General features: G+C 42.7%; 1 protein-coding gene across 1 annotated transcript; it reads left to right on the forward strand.

The window, feature by feature from the left end:
• The first annotated feature begins 6782 nt into the window (after nucleotides 1-6782).
• Nucleotides 6783-10737, forward strand: LOC149455950 (protein kinase C delta type-like). The gene is made up of 5 exons (XM_089685687.1): nucleotides 6783-7009; nucleotides 7502-7640; nucleotides 8923-9114; nucleotides 9515-9649; nucleotides 10182-10737. Exons 1-5 carry the CDS (start codon nucleotides 6870-6872, stop codon nucleotides 10311-10313), a joined length of 738 nt encoding a protein of 245 aa, XP_089541813.1. The 5' UTR covers nucleotides 6783-6869; the 3' UTR covers nucleotides 10314-10737.
• The last annotated feature ends 987 nt before the right edge of the window (nucleotides 10738-11724 follow it).

Here is an 11724-nt window from a genome sequence, read left to right on the forward strand (position 1 = left end):
CTTTGGACGGCAAAGCCAAAAGTGCTTCAACACGTTTCGCCCCTCCTCCAGGGCGTTTTCACAGACAATACTCCGGCCTTCAGCCGTTAATATACTATGTTTGCGACCCCCCCCCTATTCCGGATTGGTCAACTACTATTAACCAGGAAGATTCAGCTGTCCGCCATTTCTCATGCGGGATCCCTTTACAATATAGATCACATCACAAAAACCGACTAGATGACAATACAACATTCCAGTTGCAGGATAACATTACAACGAACAATCACTAATTAAACGGTATTCCAATATTTCAAAATAGTCCCATGGAGAATTAAAGCACCGCTCAATTATAACAATGCCTCTTACAGATATAAATATCCACATTCTAAAAATCTTTAATTATATTAAAAAGACAAAAATATATTTTAAAAAAAAGGAATTTATAAAGAAAAAATATTATATGCATATTAACCACTTGAGCACCTGAGGATTTACCCCCCTTAATGACCAGGCCTTTTTTTGCTGTTTGGCGCTGCACTAATTCAAATGATAATTGCGCAGTCATGCAATGCTGTACCCAAACAAAATTTACATCCTTTTTTTCACACAAATAGAGCTTTCTTTTGGTGGTATTTGATCACCTGTGCGCTTTTCATTTTTTGCGCTATAAACAAAAAAACCACAAAATTTTTGAAAAAAAACAATATTTTCTACTTTCAGCTATAAAAAATATATCGTAAACTCAAAGTTAGTCATAAATTTAAGCCAAAATGTATTCTGCTACATGTTTTTGGTAAAAAAAAATCCTGTGCATTAGAGGGCAAACTGGCGCTATCTAGGAGGGGCGCTAACACTATCGGAAGTCACCAGTGACACTAATACAGTGATCAGTAAAAATCTGTTCACTGTAATCAATGACACTGGTGACAGGGCAGTAAAGGGGTTAACGGGGGGGGGGGGGCGATCAAGGGGTTAAATGGGATTACTGGTGTACTAGCGGGCAATCTGGCACTATCTGGGAGGGGCGCTAACACTATCGGAAGTCGCCAGCGACACTGATACAGTGATCAGTAAAAATTGGTTCACTGATCAGTGACACTGGTGACAGGGCAGTGAAGGGGTTAACTGGGGGGCGATCAAGGGGTTAAACGGGATTACTGGTGTACTGGCGGGCAATCTGGCGCTATCTGGGAGGGGCGCTAAAACTATCGGAAGTTGCCAGCGACACTGATACAGTGATCAGTAAAAATTGGTTCACTGATCAGTGACACTGGTGACAGGGCAGTGAAGGGGTTAACTGGGGGGGGGGGGAATCAGGGGGTTAAATGTGTCCTAGGTGTGTTCTAACTGTTAGTGTAGCGCTTTGTACTCACTTTTACTGTGTCTTCTTCTCTGTCTTGAACGGAATGTGTCCAGGCAGAGAAGAATGACATCATATCCTGCCCTGTGTAAATGTCAACACAGGATAGGACAGGGACCGATCATCTGATTTCAGCCAGAAATCACTGGCTGAAATCTAATGATTGATCCCTCCTGGATCGAATCGTGTCACCCGCGGGTCGGCGGGACGCGCGCGCCCCCTACCTGCGAAAGTGTCGGGAGCGCAGAGCCCGTTTTAAAACGTGCTTTTGCGCTCCACTGCTGCCCTGCACACGTATATATACAGTGGCAGAGCGGCAAGCGGTTAACACATAAAAAAAATAAAAATTAAGAAAAATTATAAATAAAAATAAAAAATAAGAAAAATATAATTCTAAAAATAAAAATTTTTAAAAAAAAAAAATAATATTAAAAATAAAATAAAAATGTATTGAAAATCTTAATGCCCAAACACCATAAATCTTTACAAAACCAGATGGAACTCTACCAATTGGAAAGAAAACAATTTATATCAATGTCCACATTTAACCCTTTAGGGGCCAATGTGACTAACTGATAAATCCATTTTGTTTCATTCTGTGAAACAGACTTGACCAAATCACCACCACGCCAAGGGGCTGTGATTTTGTCTATGCCACAGAACAGCAACGAAGATGGATCTCTATTGTGAAATAACCTATAATGATGAGGTGGTTCTCCCTATATACTGGAGGTGACATGGACATTCTAACAGATACGTTACGTGTGTACTTCCACATGAAAAACTCCAATCTTATGGGACATCCCATTAGACCGGGACTGAAAATGCGTATATTTCTTTCTATTCTTATCCCCCTTCATAGTCCTACATGCTAAGCACCTCCCATAGCCATGCTAAGCACCTCCCATTTAAAGAAGCCCACTCTATCTAAAAAAGTAAGCTTCGTCAAGGGTGCATCAAGGACATTTTTTACCAGCCTACTCCTAAGGGTTGCTGGTTTCCTATAAATAAATCTGGCTTCTTAGGCAATAAATCGATTAATACATCGTTTCTCATTAACCACTTGAGCCCCAGAGGATTTACCCCCCTTAATGACCAGGCCTTTTTTTGCTGTTTGGCGCTGCACTAATTCAAATGATAATTGCGCGGTCATGCAATGCTGTACCCAAACAAAATTTACGTCCTTTTCTTCACACAAATGGAGCTTTCTTTTGGTGGTATTTGATCACCTGTGCGCTTTTTATTTTCGGCGCTATAAACAAAAAAAACACGAAAATCTTGAAAAAAAACCAATTTTTTCTACTTTCAGCTATAAAAAATATATCGTAAACTCAAAGTTAGTCATAAATTTAAGCCAAAATGTATTCTGCTACATGTTTTTGGTAAAAAAAATCCCAAGAAGTGTATATTGATTGCTTTGTGTGAACGTTATAGCGTCTACAAACTATGGTATAGATACTGTAATTTATGCCTTTTTTTGCTATACAGCGCTGCACTAATTCAAATGATAATTGCGCGGTCATGCAATGCTGTACCTAATCAAAATTTACGTCCTTTTTTTCACACAAATAGAGCTTTCTTTTGGTGGTATTTGATCACCTGTGCGCTTTTTATTTTTGGCGCTATAAACAAAAAAACACGAAAATCTTGAAAAAAAAACAATTTTTTCTACTTTCAGCTATAAAAAATATATCGTAAACTCAAAGTTAGTCATAAATTTCAGCCAAAATGTATTCTGCTACATGTTTTTGGTAAAAAAAATCCCAATAAGTGTATATTGATTGCTTTGTGTGAACGTTATAGCGTCTACAAACTATGGTATAGATACTGTAATTTATGCCTTTTTTTGCTATACAGCGCTGCACTACCGTATTTGCCGGCGTATAAGACGACTGGGCGTATAAGATGACCCCCCTACTTTCCTGCTAAAATGTAGTGTTTGGGCTATACTCGCCGTATAAGACTACCCCTCTTCCAATGCACACCAGTGGGAGGAATAGTGCCCCATCATTGGTGTCAGTGGGAGGAATAGTGCCCCATCATTGGTGTCAGTGGGAGGAATAGTGCCCCATCATTGGTGTCAGTGGGAGGAATAGTGCCCCATCATTGATGTCAGTGGGAGGAATAGTGTCCCATCATTGGTGTCAGTGGGAGGAATAGTGCCCCATCATTGGTGTCAGTGGGAGGAATAGTGCCCCATCATTGATGTCAGTGGGAGGAATAGTGCCCCATCATTGATGTCAGTGGGAGGAATAGTGCCCCATCATTGGTATTAGTGGGAGGAATAGTGCCCCATCATTGGTGTCAGTGGGAGGAATAGTGCCCCATCATTGGTGTCAGTGGGAGGAATAGTGTCCCATCGTTGGTATCAGTGGGAGGAATAATGCCCCATCATTGGTGTCAGTGGGAGGAATAGTGCCCCATCATTGGTGTCAGTGGGAGGAACAGTGCCCCATCATTGGTGTCAGTGGGAGGAATAGTGCCCCATCATTGTTATCAGTGGCAGGAATAGTGCCCCATCATTGGTGTCAGTGGGAGGAATAGTGCCCCATCATTGATGTCAGTGGAAGGAATGGTGTCCCATTATTGGTGTCAGTGAGGGGTGGAATAGTGCCCCATCATTGGTGTCAGTGGGGGGTGGAATAGTGCCCCATCGTTGGTGTCAGTGGGGGGGGGAATAGTGCCCCATCGTTGGTGTCAGTGGGGGGGGGAATAGTGCCCCATCGTTGGTGTCAGTGGGGGGGAGGAATAGTGCCCCATCGTTGGTGTCAGTGGGAGGAATAGTGCCCCATCATTGGTATCAGTGACACCAATGATGGGGCACTATTCCTCCCACTGAGACTTGCTGACTCTGTTCTCGTATGGTGCTGCTGCAGCCAGCATATGTGGTTGCAGCAGCACCTCTACACAGAACACTTACCTGCTGCTCCGGCACTCAATTTTCGCGGGGCCGCTCGGCTCCGCCCCCTCGCCAGTGATTGGCCGCCTGTGTGCCTTTCCTGAGCTACAGTTCTGGCGGCCAATCACCGGTGAGGAGGCGGAGCCGAGCAGCCGCACGAACATCCAGTGGCCGAACTGAAGGAGACGCCGCGCTTCCTGGACCGGATCATCGTGGGACTGGATCCAGGTAAGAGACATCAGCCCCTGCAAACCCCTGTACTTAATGCCGCAGCCCCCCTAAACATGTGTACCGGCGTATAAGACGACCCCCGACTTTTGAGAAGATTTTCAAGGGTCAAAAAGTCGTCTTATACGCCGGCAAATACGGTAATTCAAATGATAATTGCGCGGTCATGCAATGCTGTACCCAATCGAAATTTACGTCCTTTTTTTCACACAAATAGAGCTTTCTTTTGGTGGTATTTGATCACCTGTGCGCTTTTTATTTTTGGCGCTATAAACAAAAAAACACGAAAATCTTGAAAAAAAAACAATTTTTTCTACTTTCAGCTATAAAAAATATATCGTAAACTCAAAGTTAGTCATAAATTTCAGCCAAAATGTATTCTGCTACATGTTTTTGGTAAAAAAAATCCCAATAAGTGTATATTGATTGCTTTGTGTGAACGTTATAGCGTCTACAAACTATGGTATAGATACTGTAATTTATGCCTTTTTTTGCTATACAGCGCTGCACTAATTCAAATGATAATTGCGCGGTCATGCAATGCTGTACCCAATCGAAATTTACGTCCTTTTTTTCACACAAATAGAGCTTTCTTTTGGTGGTATTTGATCACCTGTGCGCTTTTTATTTTTGGCGCTATAAACAAAAAAAACACGAAAATCTTGAAAAAAAAACAATTTTTTCTACTTTCAGCTATAAAAAATATATCGTAAACTCAAAGTTAGTCATAAATTTAAGCCAAAATGTATTCTGCTACATGTTTTTGGTAAAAAAAATCCCAATAAGTGTATATTGATTGCTTTGTGTGAAAGTTATAGCGTCTACAAACTATGGTATAGATAATTTGAAATTTACACAGCTTTTACTTTCTGACCGCCCATCACATCTCTTGAGGTGCTAAAATACCAGGATAGAACAAACACCCCCAAATGACCCCTTTTTGGAAAGCAAATCTCAGGGAGGGGGAGGGGGGGCCATTTTCTCCCGCTGCTTGTAAAGGCAATTCTGCAGCTAATTAACCACTAGGAATGCTTTTACATGAAAGCCCATTTCCGGCTGAAAAAAATAAAACCAGGATGATGCCTGCAGCTGCAGGCATCACCCTGGTATAACCATTCAAAGTCCAGTGATGTACCAGTACGTCACTGGTCCTTGTTGGGTGTATATGCTATGTTCTTTTTTTCTTTATGCAGCCTGTGGGCTGAATGAAAAAAAAGAGAAGAAATCTCTGCCAGAAAAAGTGTGTGGTATGCCCACCATTAGAAACCTCCCTCAATCCACCCACTTCTAATGGTGGGCACATATGAAATGTGCCAACAAATATAAAATATATATGCCGAAGCATAGGGGCCATCCACCCAGTGGCCACCCCAGGCCCCCATGCTTTGGCATATATTCTCTTTTTTTTTAACTGCGGATGAAAAATCTCATCCGACAGCACTGCACACACCTACTTATGTCTATTCTGAAAGCAAGACCCTGTTGCTGTCAGAATAAACAGGTCAGTGCTGCAGTTTGACGTTCCTGCAAAAAAATCAACAATGGTTAACAATAAAACATAAACTCAATAAAACAACTTTATAAGGAAAAGTGTGTGGTGGTATGCCCACCATTAGAAACCTCCCTCAATCCACCCACTTCTAATGGTGGGCACACATGAAATGTGCCAACAAATATAAAATATATATGCCGAAGCATAGGGGCCATCCACCCACAGGCCACCCCAGGCCCCCATGCTTTGGCATATATTCTGTTTTTTATAACTGCGGATGAAAAATCTCATCCAACAGCGCTGCTCACGCTGACTTATGTCTATTCTGAGAGCAAGTTCCTGTTGCTGTCAGAATAAACAGGTCAGCGCTGCAGCTGAAAGCATTCCTGCAAACAGAAATGGTTAACAATAAAACAACAATAAACCAGTGAAAGTCGAACAATCACAAAAATGACAACAACAAAAAAAACTATAACTATTTTTGGTTTTTACATTTTTTTATTTTTTTGGGGGGTATTTGTACTTTTATTTATTTTTTTTATTTTTTTTAACTTTTTTTTCCAAACTTCAAACATTTAAACAGCTGGTAGGGTCTCTCCAAATGCGATAGCCAGTTTCCTGACTACCGAACATCTTTTGGATGTTTTGGATGTTTTGGATCTTTTGGATGAACATCTTTTGGATGGTTTATATCTGACTGAAGTTCAAATATAATTGGATGAGATAAGTCAGATGTAGGGAAAGACACCAGAAACATGTTACCAAAGGTTGTGCAGCGATAGACAGACATAGATGTCATGCAGTGTATTTTGGTAGAAAATATTCTGCTGCTTTTATTTTGACCTTTTTATTGAATTCATTCACTGACCTGTCTGTATTTGCTTCTCCAGAATTACTTATTTTTTGCTATGGAATTCCTGGGTGGAGGAGACCTGCGGAAGAAGATGATCACCACCAAGCAACCATTTGACGTCACCACCATCAGATGTCTGGCAGTGGAGCTGCTTTGCGGTTTGCAATTCATACATTTGAAAGGTGTAGTGCACAGGTAAGTACCTTGAATAAACTAATCATTTTTACAATCTGCCCCTCCTGCTGCCTCAGCACCTATACTGTTACTAAATCCTATTTGTGAAAAGATCGATGGCGAGCTCACACTTACCCATTCATCCTTCTCCATCCAATGTCTGTGGCTGCCCTTCTGCTGGCAGTTCACATAAGAGAATGGTTGAGCGCAAGTTGGATCACTTTTAATGTTTCACTTACAAAGTAAAGAAGAGGGCCCATTAGGTCAGGTTTGATTGAATTTTCCACCAGAACTGATTGATTAATTCAGATGAAAATGGTTGTTTAATGGTCATACAGTAGCAGTGTAATCAGTCCCGGGAAGACACCATTGTTTCCTGGATCAAATCATTCTGTCTACGGGCAGCTAGGAAAGGCAGATTTGTGAATGTTGATCCCTCTATTGATCAGTAACACTGGGACATATGGGAGATAATTGTCTGAACTGCAGAGCTAACGCTCTTTTTCTCCATAGGGACCTGAAGCCTGAAAACATCCTTCTAGATGATGTTGGTCATGTGAAAATTGCAGATTTTGGTCTAGCCGTGACCAATATGTTCAGAAACAAGAAAGTGAAGGAAAGAGCCGGAACAGACACTTATATGGCACCAGAAGTAAGTAAAAGACCAGTCATCTGCTGGTTCAATGTGCCCATACACAGGGCAATTATCAACTAGATTAGGCCTTAAGTAGAACCTGTATATAAGGAGCAATTATCAACCAGATTAGAGGTGAATTAAAGAGAACCTGTACACATAGGTCAATTATTGACTAGATTAAAGGGAAATTTTCAGTCTGGCATTTTCCAGTCTCAGCTGAGGGTCCCATCTGACACTGGAGGCAGCCAATGACTTCCCGAAGCAGTGCTTGTTCCACGGCTGGCAAATCTCTTTGTGACCCTAAGGAGGTCTGGTGTGCCCTGGAGGTGTTGAACACTGGCAGCCTTCAGAACAGAAAGAAGGTTGGAACTGAGACAAGTTTAATAATCTATGCTGACAGGTTCTCTTTAAGGTTCCCCTAACTGGGTGACATGTAAGGAAATCAGTTATCTGCCCTGATCAGACTTCGGAAATCTCACATTCAGTTATTTTGTGAGATTGGAAGTTTAGCTCAGGAGCCACCCACTTCTGGGGGTCCCATTGATCAGGAATGTTTGGAACTCAAGTAATCTTTATCTAGGACATCAGTCATCTTAAAGCAAAGTTCCACCTGGAAAAAAAAATAAAAGTCAGCAGCTACAAAAACTGTCCCTTGGTCCAGCGGTGTACTCAACCGCTGGTTTCACCAGCCGTCTTCTCTCCCTGGTGCCGGCATCTTCAGTGTGGGCACCCGGCTATCACAGTTTGCAGCTTCACATCCGGGTGCCCACTGCGCATGCGCGAAAAGCGCTGTGCTTTGTGAGCGGCCCCGTAGATTTCTGGGACCTATCACGTGTCCCAGAAGACTACTGGGAAGGAGGGTAGGACGACAACTTCTGCTTCCCATCGCCTAGGCGATCGCAGCAGAAGTGGGGGCGGGTACCTGTCAAATCCCCCCCCCCCTGCTCCACAAAGGTGCCAATCCTTAATGGGGAGCGGGGAACAAAGGCTTAAAGCGGAACTTCCCCTTTTTGGTGGAGCTCCTCTTTAAGGTGAATGTGTTAGGATAAAATTGCTTTGCCAATTTGTTTTTCTTCTTTGTTGTTGTGTCTAACAGGGGTAGAGGGTTGCACTTACATTTCTGAGTGCACAGGCAGTAAAACTGGACAGCGTGTAATATCTAGCTTGTGTCCGCTGCTTCTACATTAATTCAATATTACAAATTGAACATTTCTGGGCGAAGCTTTCTTCTAAGAGATGCTTCTGCTTTCCAGTCTGATTTGTCACTCTGATCCTAATCTCTCTGATTTTCTTACAGGTGCATGATGGAAAGGCATATAACCAAATCGCAGATTATTTCTCACTGGGAATAATTCTGTTTGAGACAGCCTTTAAATATCACCCATTCTACGACGGCGACGACTCGAAGAAGGTGAAACATTCCATATGCCATGAGGAGCCAAGTTATCCAGAAGAGGCTGACCCCGAACTCCTGGACTTACTGAAAAAGGTAAGTAGTGACATAGTCCCAGTGGGATAAGAAAAGTTTAGGCTCATCTAATGAGTCAGTGTGCTCTGCAAATGCAGTTTACTCTTTGCTTGCTATAGGGATCTGAACAAACTGGAGCCCCATTCATCCTAATGATTGTAAAAAAAAAGTGAGCTAGGAGGTGGAGGAAATTTGTCACATGACATTTCAAGGTATTCTTTGCAGCATGATGCAGAGAACACACCGCAGACTCCACATTGCGCTGTGCATTTCATTGATAGGATATAAATTGCCAACGCCATGTGGAGTGTTTCCTGCGACCTGTGGGGAGAAGAAGCTACAGGTCTTTATAAATAAATCTCTTAGCATTTTATGCCATTGCGACCATCTTATGTTTTTCTATTTTCTTTTTCCTCTACAGCTCCTGTGCAAAGACCAGAGTCGTCGCAAAGTGGACGTTGACAACATCAACCAGCACCCATTTTTCAATGGCGTAAATTGGGAAGAGCTGGATGTGAACGGGACAAGTCCCCCATTTTCTACACAAAAAAAGAAGGTAAGTAGAAATTTCAGCAGTAAGTGTGCAGTCCACCCAGCCTGGCACTGTACACACACAATAAAGGGTGTTAGTAAGACAGCGAATCATTGTGCTTAAAGGGAAACAATCAAGCCCAGATTAATGAAAAAATCTGAAAATTTCATCTTTATTATAATTGTGCAGCATTTTTACTTCATATCTTAGCTTTACTTGGAGTCTGACTCATCAGATTGAGAGTCTGGGGGAAGGAGTTGCAGATCGCTTTGCTACTGTTATGCACTCAGGAGCTGGGAGACAGTGTGTGAAAATGTGACCTTGAGAGGATAGCAACTGGTACACCTCAGGTGAGCTCTCAGTCTGACTCTCAAACTGAGTCTGCACAAATCTAATAGTGAAAATCCATATCCATGCTTATACACAGTGGTGGCTGATATCTGATATCTCGCAATAATGGATTTGGATGACCCATACAGGTGGAAATGGCCCTCATAGGTCATAGAGGCATTTCTTTTATTAGTGGATCTAATTACTCTCTCTTTTGCTTTTTCAGACCACTACAAAATTGAAGAAAAAGGAAATAGAGCTGGAAGAAATCACAGACGACGATGAGACTATTACAGCTAAGGATCAGCAGAGATTCAAGGGCTTTTCTTTTGTCAGCAAACAATGGAGAGCCTTGTAGACGAGACTATTTCACCTAAGGAGTATAGGCTGTTCATTGGATTTTTGGTTTCAATGGTATTTTTGGATCAATGGTAAAAGCCAATAGACGCCAGATGAAGAATAACAAGTAGCTCTTGGAAAGGACTTCTGGATATTACAACATTTTAGGGCATTTTAACACATAGCAGCTCTGCTGTGTTCAGTAGAGGATCCATGAACAGATCCCCTGATGAATCAGAGCTAACCGGGACGGACATCAGTTTTCTATAGCAATGGCCATTCAGTTTGTGTCTGCATTTACACAGCGGATACGGGTTGACCTGTGATAGTTCTATGGGTGGTCGGATGTAAATGGACTATAGCCTATAGAGCAGCCTTCGTTAAATGGTGGACTGTGGGCCGTATGCGGACCGAGTCACTGTCCCATCCAGACCACCATATTTCCGCCATTTAGGAGCCAGTAGGAGCCAGTTCTTCACCTCAGCCGCCGCCACCGCTGTCATTATCACAGAGGGCAGAGGTAGGACATTGGTTACTAGGATACACAGCAGTCTTAGCAACCAATCACCTGCTGGGACACCTGAAAAGTTAATTCCGGCAGCTCCCACTCCCGCCCTCTATCCGAAGCTGCTGTGTCCCCAGCTCTCTGTCTAGAGCTGTCCTGTCTCCTGCTCTCTGCTCCAAATACCCTGTAGTGTTGTGGGACACGTGACAGGTCCCAGAAGACTACAGGGCCATTCACAAAGCGCAGCACTTCTCACGCATGCGCAGTGGGCACCCGCTGGACCGAAGGACAGGTAGGTGTCTGTATTTTAAAAGTCAGCAGCTACAAGTTTTGTAGCTGCTGACTTTTATTTCATTTTTTTCCAGGTGGAGCAGGTTCCTAGAGAGGATACTGATGGGATTGTTAGGCCAACTTTGCTTAATGGGTGGAAGCAAGTGTCTGGGAATGTTAAGTTCAGTCCGGTCATATCAAATGGTTAACAGGTCAGTGTTTTCAGGACAGCATAGTGAGAAACACAGATTTATTATTTCCACTGGAGATATAAATATTTGCCTGAGAGTATTACAAGACAGTAGTGGGCACCCTACAATGATTTTGCAGCCAGAATGGGCAGATTGATAACTGTGAGCAGTGCGCTGTGTATATTGCCATAGTTGAAAGGAACATATAATCTGCTGTGTTTTATACTCTTTTAAGGTGATGAACATCAAGAGGTGAAGAAAGCAGACCAGAGGTCAACGTGAAAGAAGATGAGGCAGACCAGAGGACAATGCGGGAACACAAAGAAGGCACTTGCAATTATCCCTTAGATACAAACCTGTAGAAAGAAGCGGAAACCTGACAGGGAGCTCACACAAAGAGGAAGAGGTCCCTGCTAAGATCAGGCTTACCTGACCCCAGGTAGCTGATAAAGCACTGCTGTGTC

The sequence above is a fragment of the Staurois parvus genome, unplaced genomic scaffold (genome assembly GCF_062004578.1).
Source record: "Staurois parvus isolate SC_StPar_1 unplaced genomic scaffold, SC_StPar_1.0 ptg000381l, whole genome shotgun sequence".
Classification (NCBI taxonomy): Eukaryota; Metazoa; Chordata; class Amphibia; order Anura; family Ranidae; genus Staurois; species Staurois parvus.

Bases quoted from the DNA above. Each gene is read 5' to 3' on its own strand.
- LOC149455950 (XM_089685687.1), top strand. From the start codon at position 6,870: ATGGAATTCCTGGGTGGAGGAGACCTGCGGAAGAAGATGATCACCACC. The intron at 7,010-7,501 runs GTAAGTACCTTG...TTTTCTCCATAG, and splicing joins TTGAAAGGTGTAGTGCACAG to GGACCTGAAGCCTGAAAACA. The intron at 7,641-8,922 runs GTAAGTAAAAGA...ATTTTCTTACAG, and splicing joins ACACTTATATGGCACCAGAA to GTGCATGATGGAAAGGCATA.